General features: G+C 42.2%; 1 protein-coding gene across 2 annotated transcripts in view; it reads right to left on the bottom strand.

The window, feature by feature from the left end:
• Positions 1–10,007: 10,007 nt before the first annotated feature.
• sertad2b (SERTA domain containing 2b) overlaps positions 10,008–21,482 on the bottom strand; it is a 42,847-nt gene continuing 31,372 nt past the window's right edge. For both annotated transcript variants that reach the window (XM_085297633.1, XM_085297632.1), the window contains exon 2: positions 10,008–14,067. In XM_085297633.1, coding sequence (XP_085153759.1) covers positions 12,804–14,063 — 1,260 coding nt within the window. In that variant the 5' untranslated portion in view covers positions 14,064–14,067 and the 3' untranslated portion in view covers positions 10,008–12,803. The remainder of the gene's footprint in view (positions 14,068–21,482) is intronic.

Below are 21,482 nucleotides of genomic sequence, written 5' to 3'. Positions count from 1 at the left end.
AAATCCAAAACACAACGGAAGTGCTCCAGGACGCTAGGGGCAGTGTTGAGCTTTTGTTACCTAGTAACTACACAAGCCAGGAAGTACCAATGACCGGATTTGGGGTCTGCAGCCTTAAAGGCCGCATTTTAAGGCCGATTATGTCACAGCGACACGACAAAGACTGTCCCAATTCAAAGGCTGCTCGAAATGCGGCCCTCAAATGCGTCCTTAATTTCCCTGAATTTTAAGGATGGGTCTGTGTAGCCTTCATGGCCCAACATATCCCAGACTTCATAGCGCGGCGGTGGTTTGGATAATTTTGCCGAAAAAAAACGGCGGAAGCGGAGCGGACGAAGAGTAAACTTCCAGAAGTAAGTACTGAATATTATGTCACTTATTTATGCGCAAATGTTTTTATAATGAAGAACATTAAAACATTACTGTTGGCAACATGTCGGGAAAGTTATGTGACATTAGCGACGTTTGTACTAACTTGGTTTTAAAGCCTTCACTTCAAAATATTCGCCGTTCAATAGCTGACTTTAATCTTACAGAGAATGTGATGATTTTATGCGTAATTAAAGTCAGTCATGTCAGTCAGCTGACGGTTCACTTCTTAAGCTGAAAGAAAGATGCTTTAATCACAGGAGTCACACATGTGTCCACTGTACCATCTGGGAACTCTTCTTGTTTAGCACTCGTAATGACACAAACACTAAATCCTCCTTCTCTGGTGCTGTTTTGTAGCAGTGTGTACACCTGAGACTGTCACCTGTCTGTCTGTCCTGCACTCTCTCTCTGTTTCTTTCTCTCTGATTGTGGAATAAAAGTATGAACATGTATTTATAAGTCACACTTGTGTTTGAATCCTGCAGCTTATCACACATTTGATTTCTATGTGTGACACCTGCAAGTGTCCAGAGTGAGGACAGACTGAGGGACCCACTGCATTACATCATCTGTGAGGCTTTGCACCCCTGATGATCCACCAGGACAATCTCAGCAGTATGTGAGGAAGAGGAGGAGGAAGAGCCAGCAGCAGCTGACAGATGGAGAGAATAGACAGACTGTTCCCTGTTTGTGAAGGACTGCTAGAAAAGTTTAAAATAACTAATTGTCTGTCCTGAATCAGTCTTATTAGGTAATGTTCAAATAATTTTATCATTCCAGTGTTTCCAGTGTGGGAGAAAGTACTCAGGGCCTTCAAGTTACGCACTATGAAAGGCAGCAACAAGTTTAATGTTCAGAAACCTAAAGTCTGTATCAGCAGCAGAATGGAACTAAAAATAAATGTTTGTTTCAGTTCTATGAAGCTTTGAGTATTTTGGATCAGTAGCACTGCTGTGTTTGTTGCATCATATTGCTGTAATTGTTTATATGCTTTATATATTCTGAGGTAAGTTGATCTATAGTGTTACATCATATTCTATAAGGATGTTATGTGTTTGTAGACTTTCTGCCCAGTTTGACCCATTTAGCAGACGTCAGCCTGTTTAAAGCTCTGATATCTATTCTGTGTGACTTAAAGCAGTTATGACATGGTCTGATTTTCTCACCCAATAAAGGAATATTTAATACATCAGTCTACTCTTCATTTTATCAGAAACATATATATACTATTATATATTGTACATATATTTATTAGTTTCAGATGTAGCCATTCTTGTTTTTTGCTTGTTTACATTATTGTATTTTGCACAACTCTGTTGCTTGTGAAGCTCGCACACAAGAATTTCACTCACATGTGCTGTACCAATGTACCTGCACATGTGATGTGACAATAAAAGTGATTTGATTTGAAACAGCTCACAGCTTGTACATTTTCTTTTTACACATGTATGTAAGCATTTGAGCCAAATTTAGTAATGCCAACATACTGAAGGAACAACATTTGTCTCTTATATATGATACACCTATATATGCACTGTCAATATACATTTTGAACCAGCTGCAGATGTCAGAGTAACAACTGACTGACCCCCACATAAAGTGCGTTACAGTAGTCCACAGGGGAAGAAATAAAAGCATGGATCACGGTTTCAAAGTGCTGCCTAGAAAGAAACGATTTCACTCTTGCCAGTCGCCTTAAATGATAAAAATGGACTGGTCCAACTTAAAACCAAGGGCAGTAACAACAGGTTTAAAATAAACCTCCAGGGGTTCCAAATGAAAAGAAGAGGACTCACAGGGGCCACTGGGTCCAAACACCAACAAATCTGTTTTCTTTTCATTCAAATTTAAAAAGTTTAGAGCCAACCAAGCTTTAATGTCATCTAGGCATGTCAAGAGAGGTTTTATTCAGATGCCATCCTTCGGCTTCAGTGGCAAATAAATTTGGCAGTCATTCCTATATACTTGTCTTTGAGTGAAGATTTAAGGTGGTAAGACATGTAAATAACTGCAACTTGAATCTGTACTGAAGCTCAGTATTTGACAAAGAGTTCTGTAATACCTAATAATGACTAATATAATAACCATAATATTGGCCATATTATATTTATATTACCAAAGTGATATGACTTTAGTCTCATGAACAACATTAGCTAATTGTTATTTACTAGCTAATCTTAAATGACTGTTCAGTACAGAAATGAAGCCCAAAAATCATGTTTTACTGTCCTGTGGTCTCAGCCTCAGATACTTATCAAATCACACAAAGCTCTTGTAGAAACAAACAAACAAATGAAAAAAAATATGTTCTCCTTCATTTCTGTCAAAAAAAGTTGTATGACACGTTTCCAGCTGTTAGTATCATAGTTGCTAGGCAACCTGGGAAGCGCAACGGAGACTAGAGCCCATGTGTTTGCAACAAACTTGCCGTTTATTTTACAAATCGAGCTCAACACTGCCCCTAGCGTCCTGGAGCACTTCCGTTGTGATTTGGAGTTTGCATAGGGTTGCCAACTCCCTGAAAAATAAATAAGGGACACCTCGTGGCCAGGACCGGGCGACCCAGTTGTCTTCACCCTTCCCAGTGTGGTGAATTTTCTAGCTCTTTTTTTGTGTGTGAAATTATTTTTTTAACCTTTTGACTTGAAGTTGATTTAAGTACATGCATATTCTATTCTTTGTGATATCAACACATGTGAAACAAATGATCATTTAGCCATTTATTTTTAGCTCAAAAGGACAACATTAACACAATAAAACAGGTCTCTTTCTTAAACAGAAGCCTGTCATGCTTAACTTTTGAGAATATAAGTAAATCTTTCTTTAAAAGAACTCTGTCCTGCTTAACTTAAAATAATAGAAAACAATAGAAAGAAAAATATTCTTGTAACAGTGCCAAGCTGGTCAAGAAGGCTCACCAGCGCCTCTTCTTCTTGAGGACTCTGAGGAAGAACCACCTGTCCTCAGACATCCTGGTGAACTTCTATCGCTGCACCATCGAGAGCATCCTGACCAACTGTATAACAGTCTGGTACGGGAACTGCTCTGCCTCGGACCGGAAGGCGTTGCAGAGGGTCGTGAAAACTGCCCAGCGCATCGCCGGAGCACCACTTCCTGCCATAAAAGACATCTACAGGAAGCGGTGTCTGAAAAGGGCTGGGAAAATCATCAAAGACCCCAGTCACCCATCACATGGACTCTTCACCCTCCTGCCCTCTGGGAGGCGCCACAGGAGCCTCCGGACTAAGACCACCAGGTACCGGAACAACTTCTTCCCCACAGCTGTCAGACTCCTGAACTCTGCCTCCTGACATCTGACCCACGTTAAACTCATGGACTGAACATACACACACCCACAATGGACAACTGTACCCTCAAACACAATAATAACATGGAGTGAACCACCACTCACAACCACTAGCACTTTATATAGCCTCTGTAGAAACTATCTACACCCTCACTTATCTTAACTGCACTACTGTATAGCTCTGTGTAAATAATCATTCTGTACATTCGATAATCTTTAATCCTACAACTGTTTACAACTTGCATAGTTCCCATTTCTGTATAGCTGTATATCTCAGATTCTGTAAAGTTATTTATTTCATATTCTGTATAGTTTTTCATATTTATATCCTGTTCATAGCCTGTACATAGCTTGTACTCACTACAGCCTGTACATACTTATAGTTATAGAATATTCACAACATACTTCATACCGTGTACATTATAACATACCATAATAGACCCATTTCTGTAATATACTCACATATCTATATTATTGCTAATATATATTGCAATATATCTATATCACTAAAGCACTTCTGGATGGATGCAAACTGCATTTCGTTGCCCTGTACCTGTGCATGTGCAATGACAATAAAGTTGAATTCTATTCTATTCTATTTAGTGCATTTAGTACAATTGGCTTCAGTTGAGGTATTATTTCAGCTTTTCTAATGCTAATCAGCTGCTCCTGTTTGTAAACCCGCTTGTTCCCATGATTACGCATCATAACTCATCATCATTATTCACCTATGTATTACTTTTATGTATTAGTCATCTATTTGTTGTAATCATCTATCCTTGCAGTTGTTTATTACACAAAATAAATTATATTATCACACTTCTGGCCACATAGCGCTGATATTCACTGCACATGCCCATATTAACTTTTTCCAGCCAGGTGTTTTCCTTTTCCCATTCTTCCCTTTCTCTGAGGGAAACAAACATTGCTGCTCTAACGCTGGGCTCACACTGTGCGGTTTTAGGCCCATTTTGAGCCGATTTTTGAGTGATCGGACCGATTTTGGCCTTCATCGTGCATCGTGTAGTATACGTGGGGTAACGAGAAATGATTAACACCTCACGACCAGTTCCCGATCATCAATCGCTCGTGAGGGTGTCACCGCAGCTGCTCGCGCGCAAACACGTAAACGTCGGTGAAAAAGACGGAGCAGCACGGCAGTGCAGCGTGTGATCTGGACACAAGCGATGGAGGCACAACTTGTAGAACTTTGGAAAGCTCATCCGAGCCTTTTCGATGTGGCCTCACAAAATTATCACGACCACAACAACCGTGAAAATAGTTGGATTTACACTGCTGCTTAATCACAGCTGCCTGATCAATGTTTTTCATTAGCAATTTAGCAAAGTTGATGGTGGTGGTGTGTCTGTGTGAGTGAAAGACAGAGAGAGAGAGCGAGCGACAGATTTTCTGTTATAACCTTCATTTTATGGCGGGGGTAACTACTTTGGCACAACAGCGGCACAGTGTGAGCACTCAGGTCGCATCAGAGCATCGGGCGGTACAGTGTGAGAGTACATCGTGACCTACCAACTTCTAACCCCTGTGAGTCAATCGTGCAGTTTGAGCAGGAGCTGAATAACGTGACTGAAAAAATCACACAGTGTTTGCCCAGCTTTAGGTGTACTGTCGTCCGAGACTTGCACCGCAGTGTCGGCGTTTGTTTCCCTGTTGGCCATGCTTCTTGTTGTGGTCACCTGTTGTCTTCCGGTATTTTCTCCGAAAGCGACCTTTCCTCGACCAATGAGATGAGCGGTAATCTGAATTGTCATACTCGAATTGTCAGCTCATTGGTCACAAAGCAGGAGAGGGGCTGGGAATTATGTTTTCAAACAAGGCGTTAATTCCATAAACATTTATAGACTACTTTTGATTCTCACTGTATTACGGGACAAAGTGCGTCCCTTATTAAGATAAGATAAGATAAGATAAGATAAGATAACCTTTATTAGTCCCACACGTGGGAAATTTGTTTTGTCACAGCAGGAAGTGGACAGTGCAAAAGTTATGACGCAAAAATTAGAATACAATAAGAATAAATACAGTACACAGCTGTACAGAATAGAATAAAATAATATACTATATACAGTAGAATAAAATAGAATAAAAATATACAATAAGATAAAAATAGAATACGAATGCTATATACAACTGAGTAAAAATACAACGATGCCAGAAAAGATTATTGCACTTAGTGTTATTGCACATGTGTGGATGTGTGTGTTTGTTCAGTTAAAGTCATTGTTGTGGAGTCTGACAGCAGTGGGGAGGAAAGACCTGCGAAATCTCTCCGTCCCACACCGTGGGTGCCGCAGTCTCCCACTGAAGGAGCTGCTCAGTGCTGTCACAGTCTGCTGCATGGGGTGGGAGACGTTGTCCAACAGGGATGACAGCTTAGCCGCCGTTCTCCTGTCACTCACCACCTCCACTGGGTCCAGAGGGCATCCTAGAACAGAGCTGGCCCTTCGGATCACCCTGTTCAGTCTCTTCCTGTCCCCAGCAGAGATGCTGCCGCCCCAGCAGACCACACCATAAAAGATAGCAGAAGCCACCACAGAGTCATAGAAGGTCTTCAGGAGTGGGCCCTCCACCCCAAACGACCTGAGTCTCCGCAGCAGGTACAGCCTGCTCTGCCCTTTCCTGTAGAGGGCGTCTGAGTTATGAGTCCAGTCCAGTCTGTTGTTCAGATGAACACCAAGGTACCTGTAGCTGTCCACAGCCTCAATGTCCATACCCTGGATGTTCAGTGGTTGCAGTGGAGAATGCTTGTGCCTGCGGAAGTCTACCACCAGCTCCTTGGTTTTACTGGCGTTGATCTGGAGGTAGTTCAGCTGGCACCAGTCCACAAAGTCTTGAGTCAGTCCTCTGTACTCCTTGTCGTCCCCATCAGTGATGAGGCCGACTATTGCAGAGTCATCAGAGAACTTCTGCAGGAAGCACTGGGTGGAATTGTGGGAGAAGTCTGCAGTGTAGATGGTGAAGAGGAACGGAGCCAGAACCGTTCCCTGTGGGGCCCCCGTACTGCAGACGACCCTGTCCGACACACAGCCCTGAGTCCTCACATACTGTGGTCGGTCGGTGAGGTAGTCCAAAATCCAGGTAGTGAGGTGATGGTCCACTCCAGAGTTCTCCAGCTTGTCCTTCAGAACCGAGGGAAGAATGGTGTTGAAGGCACTGGAGAAATCAAAGAACATGATTCTCACAGTGCTTCCAGCGGTCTCCAGGTGAGCGAGGGAACGATGTAGGAGGTGAATGATGGCATCATCTGCGCCAATGCCAGGCTGGTAGGCAAACTGAAGTGGGTCCAGTGATGAGCTTGTTAGGCGCCGAAGCTGAGCCAGGACCAACCGCTCCAGGGTCTTCATCAGGTGGGATGTCAGAGCCACCGGCCTGTAGCTGTTGAGGTCCTTGGGGCGTGAAGTCTTTGGCACTGGTACAACACAGGAGGTTTTCCAGAGCTGTGGGACTCTTCCCAACCTCAGGCTCAGGTTGAAGAGGTGCTCCATCACCCCACACAGTTGGTCCGCGCAGGACCTGACGACCCTCGAGCTGATGCCATCTGGGCCCGCTGCCTTCTTGCCATTAATCCTCCTCAGTTCCCTCCTAACCTGGGTGGTTGAGAGAGACAGGCTGGAGCCTTGTGTTGAGTGTGTATTGGATGCTGTTGTTGGGGGTGGGGGGGAGTGAGCAGGGTGAATAGAGGAGGTGTGAAGTGTCTGAGGTGTCAGAGGTGGAACAGCAGCAGTGGGGGTGGGTGAGTCTGCAGCCGATGTTGTAGACTGTCTCATTAGCTCTTATTAGCTCAATACGGGACGTGTACTTTTGTTTCTAAATACAGGACGATTCCGTTTTTTAAGGGACGGTTGGCAACCCTAAGTTTGCATGTGTTTTGAATTTTGTATGTGTTGAGGAGTTTGTGCGTGCTATTTGGAATTTGTAAGTGTTTTGGAGTTTATACATGCTTTGTCTCTAGGGGCCACCGTATAAATCCTTTCTGCATGCAATTTAAAATTTTATTTTAATCTTTCATTATAATTATTTTTATTTACAAGCCTTTAATAGTCAGTGGAATACAAGATCTGCTCTTGAAGCAAGCGACCAATCAGGGTGCAAGAATGAGAATAGTGGATGGAGAGCAGAGGCCTGTCAGCACCATGGTCAGCGCTATGCGGCTCCTAGAGGGCGCTATTCACCAGCTCCTTTCACCTTTTCTTTTCTTAAAGCGTCACATTTAGACGGAACAGCAGCGACAGGGAAAAAGATTTCCATCATTTTAAAGGTTCAGCTGTCTCTTCTGTTGGAAGATAAGAACTGTTAGGCTTGTTGCACTGCTGGTGTTTGACCACAAGGTGATCCCATTGGAGAGCAGTTGGTTTAGTAAAGACGCAGCTGCCCAAAGGTAAGCCATGAAAGTACGAATAAAGGGAGCGGCCTTGCTGCTGGAAAGGTTTTCATATTCATTTTCCTTAAACAGTTTATTGGCTTTTGTGTCTAATAAAGATGTTTATCTTTATTATTCTTGATGTTTGAGTAGCAATTGTAAGTATAAAAAACGTGTTAAAATTTCATTTGACCTTCTTTTTATTATAAAATATATTTTTAAACATGGTTTGTAATATCTTGGATCCACATATAAATCATTTGAAAGATTGTATCATATATGTAAAATCAGATAATGTCAGACATTGTTAGGCGCTCAATCAATTTTTGACCTTTATAGTCGATGATGTTTGCATGACTGTAATGTCTGATTAGTTTGTTTCAATGGGAATTGCTTACGTTGAATAGCGCTGTTTTCACTCCTTTATAATGACTAAACTGACAGCCTGTTGCTGTTTCAGATGGTGCAACAGCTTTCACACATTTTCTATGACTGTGAAAAAAATCTAAGTGAAATATAATGTTTTAGGAAAGCATGACAATAAAATCAGCGGAGCCTTCAGCTAATACATTCAAAGGAGAGAGAGGCAATATTCAGACGACACACGCAGAGGCAGTTCTCTGTTTCCCTGCCTCTGTCCTCACTGACCCCAGTGCTGCTGTTGCTAAGTTGAGTTAAACTTTGCATGTCTCCACCAATAGAGACAGTCTGTCCCCCTTCCCCTCACAGCTGTGTGGCCTGAATAATGGAAATAACCACCGGCTTGTGGATCTGGAGTCATGGCTGTTTAACAGTGGCTAACATTGGCGCCCTGCCATTGTAAACCGCAGGGGGGAAGAAAACAGGGAAAGACACATACTTAGCTTCCTCTTGGAGATTGCTGAGCTGTCACCCAAGGACAAGCAAGAAAGAGCTGGTCCTTTTGGGAGGCACCGAGGCCCAAACCTGACCAAAAGCAGTAAAGGTTTACTATTTTAGTCATTATTATTATTATACTTATCCATAACCTTTATGGTCATTGTAAGGCGGTGTTGTGCTTCTGGATGAGGCAACTACCTCTTGTAGTGTTTAGTGTACCCAGATTGTTCAGATCTTCAACAATTTTAATAGCAAGGATACTCAACAGCCTCAAGAGACCTGGTTATTGAAGAAATTCAAGAAAACGAGTGGAAGTCGTCAATTCTGGAACTCTTTCTGGTCAAGCGGTCATGGCAGACAGCTGCCTCTCCCTGAGCCTGGTTCTGCCTGAGGTTTCTTCCTGTTAAACGGGGTTTTCTCCTTCCCACTGTTGTCAAGTTCTTGCTCATAGGGGTCATCTGATTGTTGATATTTTTCCTCAGTGTTATTGTAGGGTATTTACCTTACAATATAAAGTGCCTTGAGGTGACAGTGATTTGGTGCCATATAAATACATTTGATTTGCAATTTAATTAATTTTTTAAAGTTTGTTTCCAGAGCTTTCGGTTACACCTCATGGCCATCTTCTTCACAGGCACTGTGCATAACCCTCTCATCATGTGAGTCTTATTACACACATAAGTTGAACTTGTGGTAAAATTTCCCTCATCTTTTTTAACTAAGCCAAGAACCAGTTTATTAGTTGTATTCCACTTCTGCTTGTCATCACTCCACCTTTGACAGTGACTCATGTTCAATCATGTACACGTCAAAAAAACAAAGACAAGGAGACACAACAGACACCTGCTCTTTTTACAGTTTATTGTATATGTATATTTATATATATTTATATATATATATACATACATACATACATATATATATAAATATAAAACTACAAAAGTAAGACTGTTTCAAATTCATAGACAGCTGTACTTTTATTTCATTTATTATGTATATATATATGTGTGTATATATATATACATATATATATATATATACATATATATATATACACACACACATACATATATATATATATATATATATATACATACATATATATGTATATATTATCTACAGTCCACATTTGGATCCCAATACAGTGATCAGCTGATAGTTTCTCTCTGTGTGTTTGTGTTCTATTGCATAGAAAAAGGCACAGCTCTGAGGTCTGTGTAAAATACAGCCTTTGCAGAGGGACTCAGCCTCGACTGTGGTCAGTCCTTATCTGCGGTTAGAAATTGCCGCACGCTCGGACAGCGCTTAAACCGATTCGGTGACAAACACTGATCGAAAAAGACTCAGAACCTTGAATGTTGTTCATACTATGTACATTACTTTTGGCATCAGAGCATCTGACAGGCTTTGGAGACTTGACATCTGAAGGTTTGAGATGGGCTTTTTGAGTATTGCTGCATGAACTCTTCGCCTTCAACTGGAAAGTGATGAACAAGAGAGTACAAAAGATGTAAAAAGTTGTGGCCGCCACCCCAGAAATCAAAAAAACAAAAAACAATAACAATGCAACAAAACAAACATAAACAAGATAATATAATTACCTATGTATATAAAAAAAATGGCTTCCACCCCATAGTTCCACACTCGGATACATTCCTTTTTGAAGTACATTCCTACCACACATTCTGTACACACATTTACAATCCAAATGTTCACATAAAAAATAAATATATTTACAAAAAAAGGGGGAAAATCCATACGAATAAATAACTTCATTGACAATTTAAAAAAAGGAAAGAAAAACAAGCACTCCAAAATTTAAATATGGTGAAAGCAACAAGATACGGTCATCTAGAAATGGTATTAGTTGGTGCTGCCATGTGCTCGGCTCACACTCTGCTTCGGTTTAAAATGCCATTCTTTTACAAGCTAGTTGAAGTCAAATGTACCCTGGGAAGCTGATGATCTTCCACTGGAACACAATGTTCTCGAACGATACCGCGAGACCACCGCAAAGCTGTGCTGGCAAACACACGAGGGTTCAGGGGTTCTTACGGTGACTTGCTGAAAAACGCTTCCATAATCAAAATAGCCACCGGTGGCATTCCCCGGCCCTCTGGATCATTGCAGTGTCCAGAAACGCTTCTTCTGACAGATGCTGTATGATGAGAAAATACAGCACACAGCAGCTACAATGGTGACTAACATTAAAGCTGTGCTCTCTGGTGCCCCTTCTATACTTTCACTAGATGATTCTGTGTAATATGTACCTTGCAGTGATAAACCCACAGACAACTGTTACTCAGAATCACTTAACTGCCAGTTTTGTGTTTTAGTGCCATAAATATTCACTGGTGACCTCTGCTGGGTGGGGGTTGGAAGTGTTTTGAAACAACACTTTGCATGGTTGCAGTATCAGGTTAACACTGTGGTTTGGGTTTCCTACTTTACCCGCATTCTTATTATTTACGAGTCAGATTTAGACCTCCTGGCCCGTGAGCTTTTTGAGGCAATCTCAAAATTGTCCTGCAGAACCATGAGATTTTGCACTTTAGGGCTTCTATTCTAAGCACAAGTAAACATACTCAGGGTGTGTTTAATACTGTATGTCCTGCTACAATTTGCCAGTCACCTGTGTTGCTAAATCAGAGGGAACTAAACCTCACCCAAAAAATAATAGTCCTACTAACCGCCCACATTTTTCTTGTGTAATTCCAAGAGTTGCAGTGGTACCACAGTGAATTTCCCTGCAATGGGGTAACAGCTGTTTTGTTTTCAGGCCTGCGCAGCTAAATTTAACATGCGTGTAGTGAGCCCTAAGCCTCTGCTTAGGCTGCACTTTTCACATCATCTACATCCGACTGGGAGCCATGAGTCGGTGCTGCTGCTGCTTCTGCTGTTGCTTCCAATGTAAACACGCCGAGCTTTCCCCTGTGGGTGTAGCTCATTTGAATTCTGCTGCAAGTGAATCATGATAACCAGCTCCTATGACCGAACTCATGTAAAACAGCATCCAGCACAGTTATATGTGCTTGCTGATAAGGAGAAGTACAAAAAAGAGTTTACCAAGACATCGGCGAGGCGTCGCAGAGCCACTCCCAAACTGTAATCGTATAGCCAAGCTAATATGTCATCTAGCACACTGGTAAAACTACATATTCCTTTTTATGCTTGCTTTACAAATAAAACATAGCATCTGTAATAAGATAGAGATTAAATAATTACTATTTGATCATGAGAAATTACCTTACTTAACGATAGTTTCAATACAATAAATTAAACAAAAAACATTAAGGAGTGACCTCTCTAGGCTGTTAAAACGAAAAAAAAAAAATACTGTTAAAACAGGAATTGAATAAGTGGTCATTTTGAAAGGCACTCATCTGCTAAAAGCCATAATTACAGTGTGTGTGTGTGTGTCTCATGTTTATGCTTGTATTTCTTTACCTGTGAGGAGTAAGTGTCCCCACAAGGGTAGATAGAGTTGTCCACAACAAGGACAATTTCATTGCTTCTATTTACAGTTACTCCTTAGGGTTAAGGCTTAGATTAAAGTTAAAGATTACAAAGAGGATTAGGTTTCGGGAATGAAGGAAGTCAAAGGAGGTCCTCACAAGTATAGAAATACAATTATATGTGTTTGTTTCCCGGTTACTTCTTTTCCATATTTGGAAAGGCGAGGACAGTGCATGCACAGTGTTGTGTAGTAGTAGTAGTAGTTGTCATAGTAGTACTAACTGACATCACCATCGATGTTTACAATTACCGACTTTTGAAGAGAGTTTAAAAAAAAAAAAGTAAAAACAACAACCAGGAAAAAAAATCGATCCCACGTTTTCATTCCAGTCTGATTAAACTGTTTCTCATGGGGGGGGCATCCTTGAGTCAGGAGCCCACCAACACCTCCATGATGTGGTCCAATTCTGTCAGATCAATTTTGAAAGGCTGATTGGCTGAAACCTGGGGGGCAGGGCCGCTGTACGGTGCCCCCAATGATTTGAGTAGGTCGTCCGCCGTCACCACTGGCGACACTTTGGCGAGGCCGCCGGTGCTTGCTGTCCCACCCCCTGCTCCCCCTGCTGTCGTGCAAGGGTCAAAGTCATACATGGATGTGTCAATGTCGGCGAACAGGACATCATCCAACGCCAAGTCTGAGAGAAAGGGCGAGGGCGAGGAAGAGGACGGGGGACAAGAAGGAGAGGAGGAAACGTCTACCAGGCCACCTGGGGGCACTGCAGGAAGAGTGTCCATTGGCCGGAGCTCAGCACAGCGGCCTTCCACTAGGAAAACGGCAGCTGCCTCTGGTTTAGCACCCGTAGTCCTGCAGTCTCTGGGTGAGCCGGTGGGTGTAGGTGGGAGGGGTTGGGTGGTTGGTGTGGGAGCTGGGGAGGTAGTCATGGTCGTAGTATTAGCTGCTGCTGTCCTTGTTATGGCTGTAGGAGGACCCAACTCCATGTCACTCAGAGAGGAGGAAAAGACAGGCACAGGGACAGAGGGGGCCTGGCTCAGAGGTGCTGAAATGGGAGGCTGCACTGGGGGTGGTGACAGCGGAGGGGTGGGTGGAGATACCGCGCAAAAGGCTGAATCTCCACCATCCTCCTCCAGTAAAGAGGCAGGAGTGAGGCAGGCCTCCAAAGGGGCAGGACAGGCCTCCAGACGGCTGGGGCAGGCCTGGGATACCTGGCAGTTGGGAGGCACCATTGGGTGGGGTGAAGGCGGAGGAGCAATCGCTGGCATCAGCAGTGCAGAAGGCTGGGATACCTGTGTGCTCGTTGCCGCTGACAGAACGCCGAAAGATGGCGGCGCCTCACGGAAGCCTTCGTCCATGGGGTCGTCGGGTGGCGGTGAGGGCGGAAGGAGAAGTGGCCGCAGGGAGCCCTCTTGCTTGAGTTCGTCCTGGATGCGGCGGAGCATGTTGTTGATGAGGACGCGGCGCTCCAGGCTGGGTTCTCCCAGCGGCCGTTGGCTGTACAGCTTCATCAGAGAGATGTTAAAGATGGTCTGCCGCTGCAAGGTGTACGACACCTTCGAAAGACCTTCTGGAGTGACGCCTAGCCCCCCTCCCGCCACCGGCGCCTCCAGCGTTTTGCCTTCCAGCCCCTCTTCATCCTCGTCCAGCTTTCGCTTCGCACCTTTACCGAACATATATCTGAAAAACAAATAAGCAGAGACAGAGGAGAGATTATTGAAGACGCATATAGCTTTACTGACATCACACAAAACTGAGAGTAGAAAAAAATGTCTGTTTAGAGTTTAGACTTTGCCCATTTTAATGTGATGATCCAGCACTGTGAAAGCAAACATGACCGAAAAACAGGGAAAGCATAATAGGTCCACTTTATAAGCAACTGTGGTTTGGCCTACTCAACAATCACTGATTACACTGACCAGACACAAGTGTCAATTCTCTTTTCAGGTTATTGAACTTTTGTGACTATTCAACTTTTTCTTTTTCTTTTTAAAAAAAAAGTCATTAATAAACTATCACTCCTTAATAAATAGCTAGTTTTTCACAGTCCTAGTTACTTCCTCTCACTAGTGGACGTTTCCCTGCTCTGTAAGTAGAGTCATGTTCTGGTTTGTTCCCCACAATACACCTCAAAACAACTCTGATATTCTAAAAAAAAGAAAAGAAAAGAAAATTCTCATCTTGCAATTGAGGGATATATTCTTATGGTGAGCAAAATCCAGCATCCCAACTGGATTACAGTATAAAATGATCATCAAACCCAACTTCATCTCACTAAAACACTGACATACTCCACAGTGAAGTTTTCAGACTGAAGCATAGCAGCTTAACTGGCGTGATTCAAGAAGCTGCTTAAACGCAACGAGCTTACTGTGACAGGGGATTTTAAAAAAACACATATATTGAAACCATAAGCAGCTGCATTGGGAGCCTCACCACTGCACACTAAGGCCCAGCACACACACACACACACACACACACAAACAAGAAGTTATGTAATAGCAGCGCTCCCTGCTGTACCACAGGATCAGAGGCCAGATTTAAAGCCCACCCCCTCCACTCTCCCTCCTCGTGCCACATTAGAATAGCACACCGAGTTACTAAGTAGGACGTGGTGGGGGGACAGTAGGAGAAAAACGGCTGAGAGAGATTATTGCACGAAATTCCCTGAATAAACATATTAGCTTTAAGAGATACATGTATCTACTGAATTGTTTCTGTGCTGCAAAAAAGAAAGAAAGAAAGAAAGAAAGAAAGAAAGGCATTGCTGCAGTATGTTTGACTTTAATCCAGGCTGACAGGCTCAAGCAGCCAGCCGCTGTCTACACACATACACACTGCGCATGCGTCTCTTCATTCCTCACACACACACACACACACACACACACACACACACACACACACACACACACAGGAAGCAGGAGCTGCAGGCCCAGTCACCACGACTGGTTGGTTGCCATGACAAACAGAGTCAGCTGGGAATTCACCCAAAGAGATGACAAAGAACTGGAGGGAAGGTGGGGGGTGTGGGGGGGATAGGTGGTGGTGTTGGTGGAGAAGGGGAGGGAAGGGGGATGGGGGATGGGGGCGGAGCAGGAAGGAAGAGGAGGAAGACAAGGAGGAGGAGGGGAAAAAGTGAGAAGAGGAAGTAGAAGAGGAGGTGAGACTGCTCTGGTACGGTGGGAGGGAAATGAGCAACATTTTCTCCTCCCTCTAGCAAATCACTGCTGCTCGGTTGCTTTAGGGCCAGGCACTGAACCCCCAGTTGCATCATTATTGAGACCTTACAGATCTGTTGGTTCAGACTGTTGGGTGAACATACACAGGTTGTTGGTAACATTTCGCTGTTGTTACAGGATGTTAGGCTACATGCTATTGCTATTTATTGTGGCTATTTATTGTGGTTTAACCTGTTAAAAGTCTTAGTCTGACGACGAACATTTTCATATATATCTGGTTTTAAATAATTGCAGCTATGCACCCACCAAGGACAAAAACATAAAGAAAATTCTGTATCAAGCCTTGAAATCATAACTTCCCTACTTCTTTTTTTAGTATGGAGTGACTGCTGTGTGAAATTTGTTATAAATCCATTCAACTGGAGGGAAAAAAAGATGCACATTACAAAGCTTTATTAAATTGGACTCAACTGCAGTAAATAAGTTGATTCATCATTAATTAACTAAGTTGGTCCAACTCAAATGCTTTAAGTTGGAATAACAGAATTGTATAAAACGAAAATACAGCAATTTAATCACATTAAAAAATCCTTTCCCTAATTGTTTCATGTTGATTCAATTTTTTTGAGTGCACGTATGAAAACTATGAATTTCTCCACCTATAAACGATATCACATCTCCTCCATTCTTGTGACAGCCAGCTCTTCAAGTGTGGAGAATCAGAAGTATTAACATTTTATTTTGTATGAACTAGTCCTGGCTTATTCACTTATTCTCATCAAGCTGTTCCCCTCAAAAGCAAGACATCTGAAAACTGTAGGATTGTCTTTATTATTAAATTATAGTTTGTATATCATATATGTGGACAAAAATCTGAAAAACAGCAAAGAAAACAAACTACATTTTTACTTCTTTGTTATATATGTCATAGTGACCTTGATAATAAAACAAAAACAAAAGCTGTTCACAAAAAAATTAAATGAGGACTTTTCTTGATCATGTTACGAAAAATAACATTGCTATTTAAAAATCCGGTGAGCTGTGGAGGACACACTGGATTAAAGGCTGGGCTGGTTGCTATAGTTTAGACAGCCATCATCAGATGAAAGAGAGACCACTAAGCACCCCACTGCTTCAGCCCCAGGTGAGAGAGAGTCCAGAGATAGCCAGCCTTGGAGGAAAAGCTTGCTCTATCTATCTGCATGGCACACTTTTCAGCAGTCTGAGTTTGGGCAGATGCTTCATTAGCTTCATGATGTGCATCAGGTGTTTTCAAGTAGTCTCTTAAACTCTGTCTGTTTTTTGTTAAATTATAATTATCCTCAAGATGTTAGGCTAAGCCTTGCTTGCTCTGTGCTGATAGAGAGAGGACCTCTAAGATTTCATCCGCTAGTTTGTGGTGTCTCAACTTGAGCATTTTCAGTGTTGCCATTTTTTTGAAACCGTGATGATTGAGTGTTAGTTGGGCCAGTTTTCCATAGACTTATTCAACAAAACTCTTTGAAACCAGAGGAGTTGCCCCCTGCTGGCCAATAGAAAGAATGCAGGATTAATGCACCACAGCATTGTCTTCACCTTTCAGTCCCAGAAGCTCCATGAATCTTTTCTAAACAGCCTTTGTGTGTCAACACTAATCCACAAAGAAATAGTTTGAAAAATCAACACATTTTTTTAAACTATGTGTTTCTTTACTGCAGTAAAGAAATTGTTGGGAGTTCATTCAAAAATGAATGACTGATTTTTAACATTTGTGTGTGTGTGTTAATTTAAAAAAGCAGCCTCTCCACCCACTGCAGCTGCTTGTGGATCTTCCAGGGAAATGGCGAATCAGAGAGTGTCAGAGAGAGACAGAAACAGAGAATCAAAGAGAGAGCAACAGAGATAGTTTCAAAGCATTTTGCGGGTGTGTGATTGAGAGCTGAAGCAGCTGCGCATGTCTGACTCACTGAGTCATGGTGGGGTGTTTAGGCTCACACACACACACACACACATTCGCACACACTGAGTGCAGGGCTGACATACCAGAGGTGCCCCACCCCTTACATTCCACTTCATTATCCTCCTCTTCCCTTTCCTTCTACTCCACATCTTCTTCGCTCACTTTCTGGAATTTTACTTCTTCTCAGTCGTTCTTTTTCATCCGCCCTTCAGCATTTACATCACACCCTCCACCTCCCCGTTCCGACGGCTGTCAAAGTTCACAGGCCCAGCACCATCCTACTCTCTATGAGCCATGTCTAGATATGACCGCACGAGGGGAAGAAAAACAGGTCATAAATGAGTCGAAGTGATAAAGCATAGCCGTGGAGGAGTGCTACGCTCTAAAATGGAGCCGCGATCTTTATTCAAGGTCATTGTGACGACGTGAATCACTGTTAGCTGTCTTGCAAAGTAAGGTATTAAAACTACCTTTTTCCCATGAGGTAAACATAGTAAAAGGTATATTCCGACCTTCAAAGCAAAGAAGCTTTGAGTAGAAATACAACAAGCTGCAGTTCTGAAGGTCAAAAATAGAACTAATTTTCCCCTTGTACTCACTACATTACATTTGATACAGAGTTGCAAAACAAAATCATTAGTTACAGAAGTAACAATACTCTGTGAAAGGTTACAACCATCATCATATCAGAGGCAGACGATACAAAGTAGACAAAACTTTACTCAAAGTCCAATATCTAAGTAAGGCAAACAAAAACTGTTTATTTATTGCGTTTAATCCTTTTCTCCTTGCCTTTGCAAAATATGCCAAACAAATCCAAATCAATACATAAACAATTACTCCTATCAGAGTCATCAGCTTCTTCCCCACAGCTGTCAGACTCCTGAACTCTGCCTCCTGACATCTGACCCACGTTAACTCATGGACTGAACATACACACACCCACAATGGACAACTGTACCCTCAAACACAATAATAACATGGACTGAACCACCACTCACAACCACTAGCACTTTATATAGCCTCTGTAGAAACTATCTACACCCTCACTTATCTTAACTGCACTACTGTATAGCTCTGTGTAAATAATCATTCTGTACATTCGATAATCTTTAATCCTACAACTGTTTACAACTTGCATAGTTCCCATTTCTGTATAGCTGTATATCTCAGATTCTGTAAAGTTATTTATTTCATTTCATATTCTGTATAGTTTTTCATATTTATATCCTGTTCATATCCTGTACATAGCTTGTACTCACTACAGCCTGTACATACTTATAGTTATAGAATATTCACAACATACTTCATACCGTGTACATTATAACATACCATAATAGACCCATTTCTGTAATATACTCACATATCTATATTATTGCTAATATATATTGTAATATATCTATATCACTAAAGCACTTCTGGATGGATGCAAACTGCATTTCGTTGCCCTGTACCTGTGCATGTGCAATGACAATAAAGTTGAATTCTATTCTATTCTATCAGATTCATGAGAAAAACATTTGTCAAAAGAAGCATTTCTTTGGTGTTGCCTGCAGCGTAAAATATCACCAAATATCCTGATACAAAACCAAGAGCTAACCACACACTGGGCTGGCCCCCTGAATGTCTTTGGGCTCGTCTACTTCATAAAGGAAGGATTTACTGCAACTGATAGAACCACGCTACAATCAAATAGCACCTTAACGTGAAATTTACAATCTGATAGGTGCTTGCAGCTAAGCGTGTGATAAAGATATGATTACATTAAAAGCTGACAAAGCTTTCAGAAAAGTGGCCTTTCTAGTAAAACAATCACATGAAGCGAAGAGGAAAAGATGACCGATAAGAAGGGATGACTTTGCATGAACAAATAAAGAGCATGGTGTGAATCGAATCCCAAAATCACAGTAAAGGACCATGTAGAGCTTTTTTTACATGCAGAGGTGAGCTCTGCTGTGTGGAAGTGCATGTTAGCCTGTAAACGCACAGACGTGCGGGCTGTGCATGGTACTCCGAGAGCTGACTGTAGTGAGTGTGTGTTGTGCAGTAGTGCAGTGCTAGTGGATGGACTCTGCAGTGATATTATGATCCTGTAACCGGATACGCTGGTTTCCATGCCTCAGCTGCGCATCCACCCCTCCCACCCCCTCACCTCCACATCGGGCTATTTCAGGTTCTCTAGATGCACAAAGTGCAAACACTCCACTACACTCCTGCAGGTCGAGCAAGAAAGCAGTCAAAGTTGGACGCGTGTTCGACAGCAGTCTGCAGGCATGACTGCGCCATCCCGTTCTTCCTCACTGTAATGCACCCAGCTCTGCACATGAGGACAACGCTGTCCAACTCACTCCTCTGTGTCTCCCTCTTTTTTCCTCTCTCACTCACACTCACACACAAACACACACACACACACACACACACACACACACACACACACACACACACACACACACAATGCAGAACTAGTAAACACATTCCAGACAAAACCCAGAGGAAGAGATGGTGTAGTTCTGGCCTGACCAGACTGACTACACTCACCAGCTTCTACACTTCCACACACAACTTAAGATACAATTACACTATGACGATACAAGCTACTACAGCTGATACTGCTCCTGCTCTGTCTACTACTGTAAGAATACCGGTTTTCTGACATATTTGAGTGCTTGCACACATGCGCTGAGGCGTGCCCCAATTACTCATAAGCATCGACAATCATTGAAAATCCTTATCAACGCCTTGCTGCCTTTTCTTCTCCCTTAAATGTTCTCTTTTTCATTGACCTCTAATAAAAGAAGAAAACACACGTATGTCATTCCCCAAAAGACTTTTCATTAAGCAAGCCAAGGTTCACCTTGCACATGTGGTTTAAAAAGAAGATGTGGAGAAGGTGAAAAAAGGTTGATTACAGAAGCGAAGGCCATTCCATTTGTGATTTCACCTCCAGCAAATTCAAGTGCAATTGTGCAGTGTAATTTTATCATAATATTTTGAATAAGAGGTCAGTTGTGGCCCAACAAATTCCATTTATACAAGACATCCTTAATCTGGAAAACACTTTTATTTTCAAATCCCTGGGAAAAAAATGTTCCTGAGTGCTTTTGTGGAACAACAAGGAGGGAGGACAGATGGTAGTAGAGCGTCCAAAGCAAAATAAATAAGCCAATCATACTGCTGGAAACAATGTCCATCTGTGTGTGTGTGTGTGTGTGTGTGTGTGTGTGTGTGTGTGTGTGTGTGTGTGTGTGTGTGTCTCATAGTGATCATAAACACTCACATGACAGAGGTCAGCTGGGTATCAGACAGGGAATTCACTATGATCTCTTACATAATGACGGACATGGTTACAAAACACTGCAGCTCCAACTGGACAACATGCAACATCCCATTAATAAAGAAGCACCGGTGTGTGTGCGCATGTGTGTGTGAGAGAGTACTGGCACGGCAAGCACAGGTTGCATTTTAACCCTTTTTGTGAAGTGATGCTAAAACAAAAAGTCTTGAGGACCTCGCTGATGCCGCAAATACTTCATTTCTGGGCTTTAAATGCATCAGAATTCATTTTTCAGATTCATGTTTGACTACATAAATCAAAGTCACACATTCACAGTGTTTGAAAAGTCTAAAGTTACTTAAGAGATTTTCACATGCTCTAGTTCGGACCACCAACATTAAGGTTGGTAAAGGTAAAAGAACAGTGAAAAAGAAGTCCGAAGTTCCGAAGTTCAGGGACAAAGCAACAGAGTCACTTTCTTCCCCCTGGACTCATGATAAAGCTATATTCAGTAGCCTGTTTATTAGACACACCTAGCTGGTAGTATTTAGTTAAAGTTTGGATTAGATTATAATATGAGGTGCGAAAAATAGAACACATAGCACATAAAACCTTGTTATTAATGTAGGTGTAACTAGCAACTAAGAATATATTAAAGCTTAAATCCACAGGAGCGTTTAAAGCATGTTTTGTGTCTCAATCC

This window comes from Mchenga conophoros, linkage group LG13 (assembly GCF_057382185.1).
Source record: "Mchenga conophoros isolate Kocher_MC1m ecotype Shallow Benthic linkage group LG13, M_conophoros_male_GT1.1, whole genome shotgun sequence".
NCBI classification, from domain to species: Eukaryota; Metazoa; Chordata; class Actinopteri; order Cichliformes; family Cichlidae; genus Mchenga; species Mchenga conophoros.
This window is presented reverse-complemented; position numbering and strand designations above follow the sequence as displayed.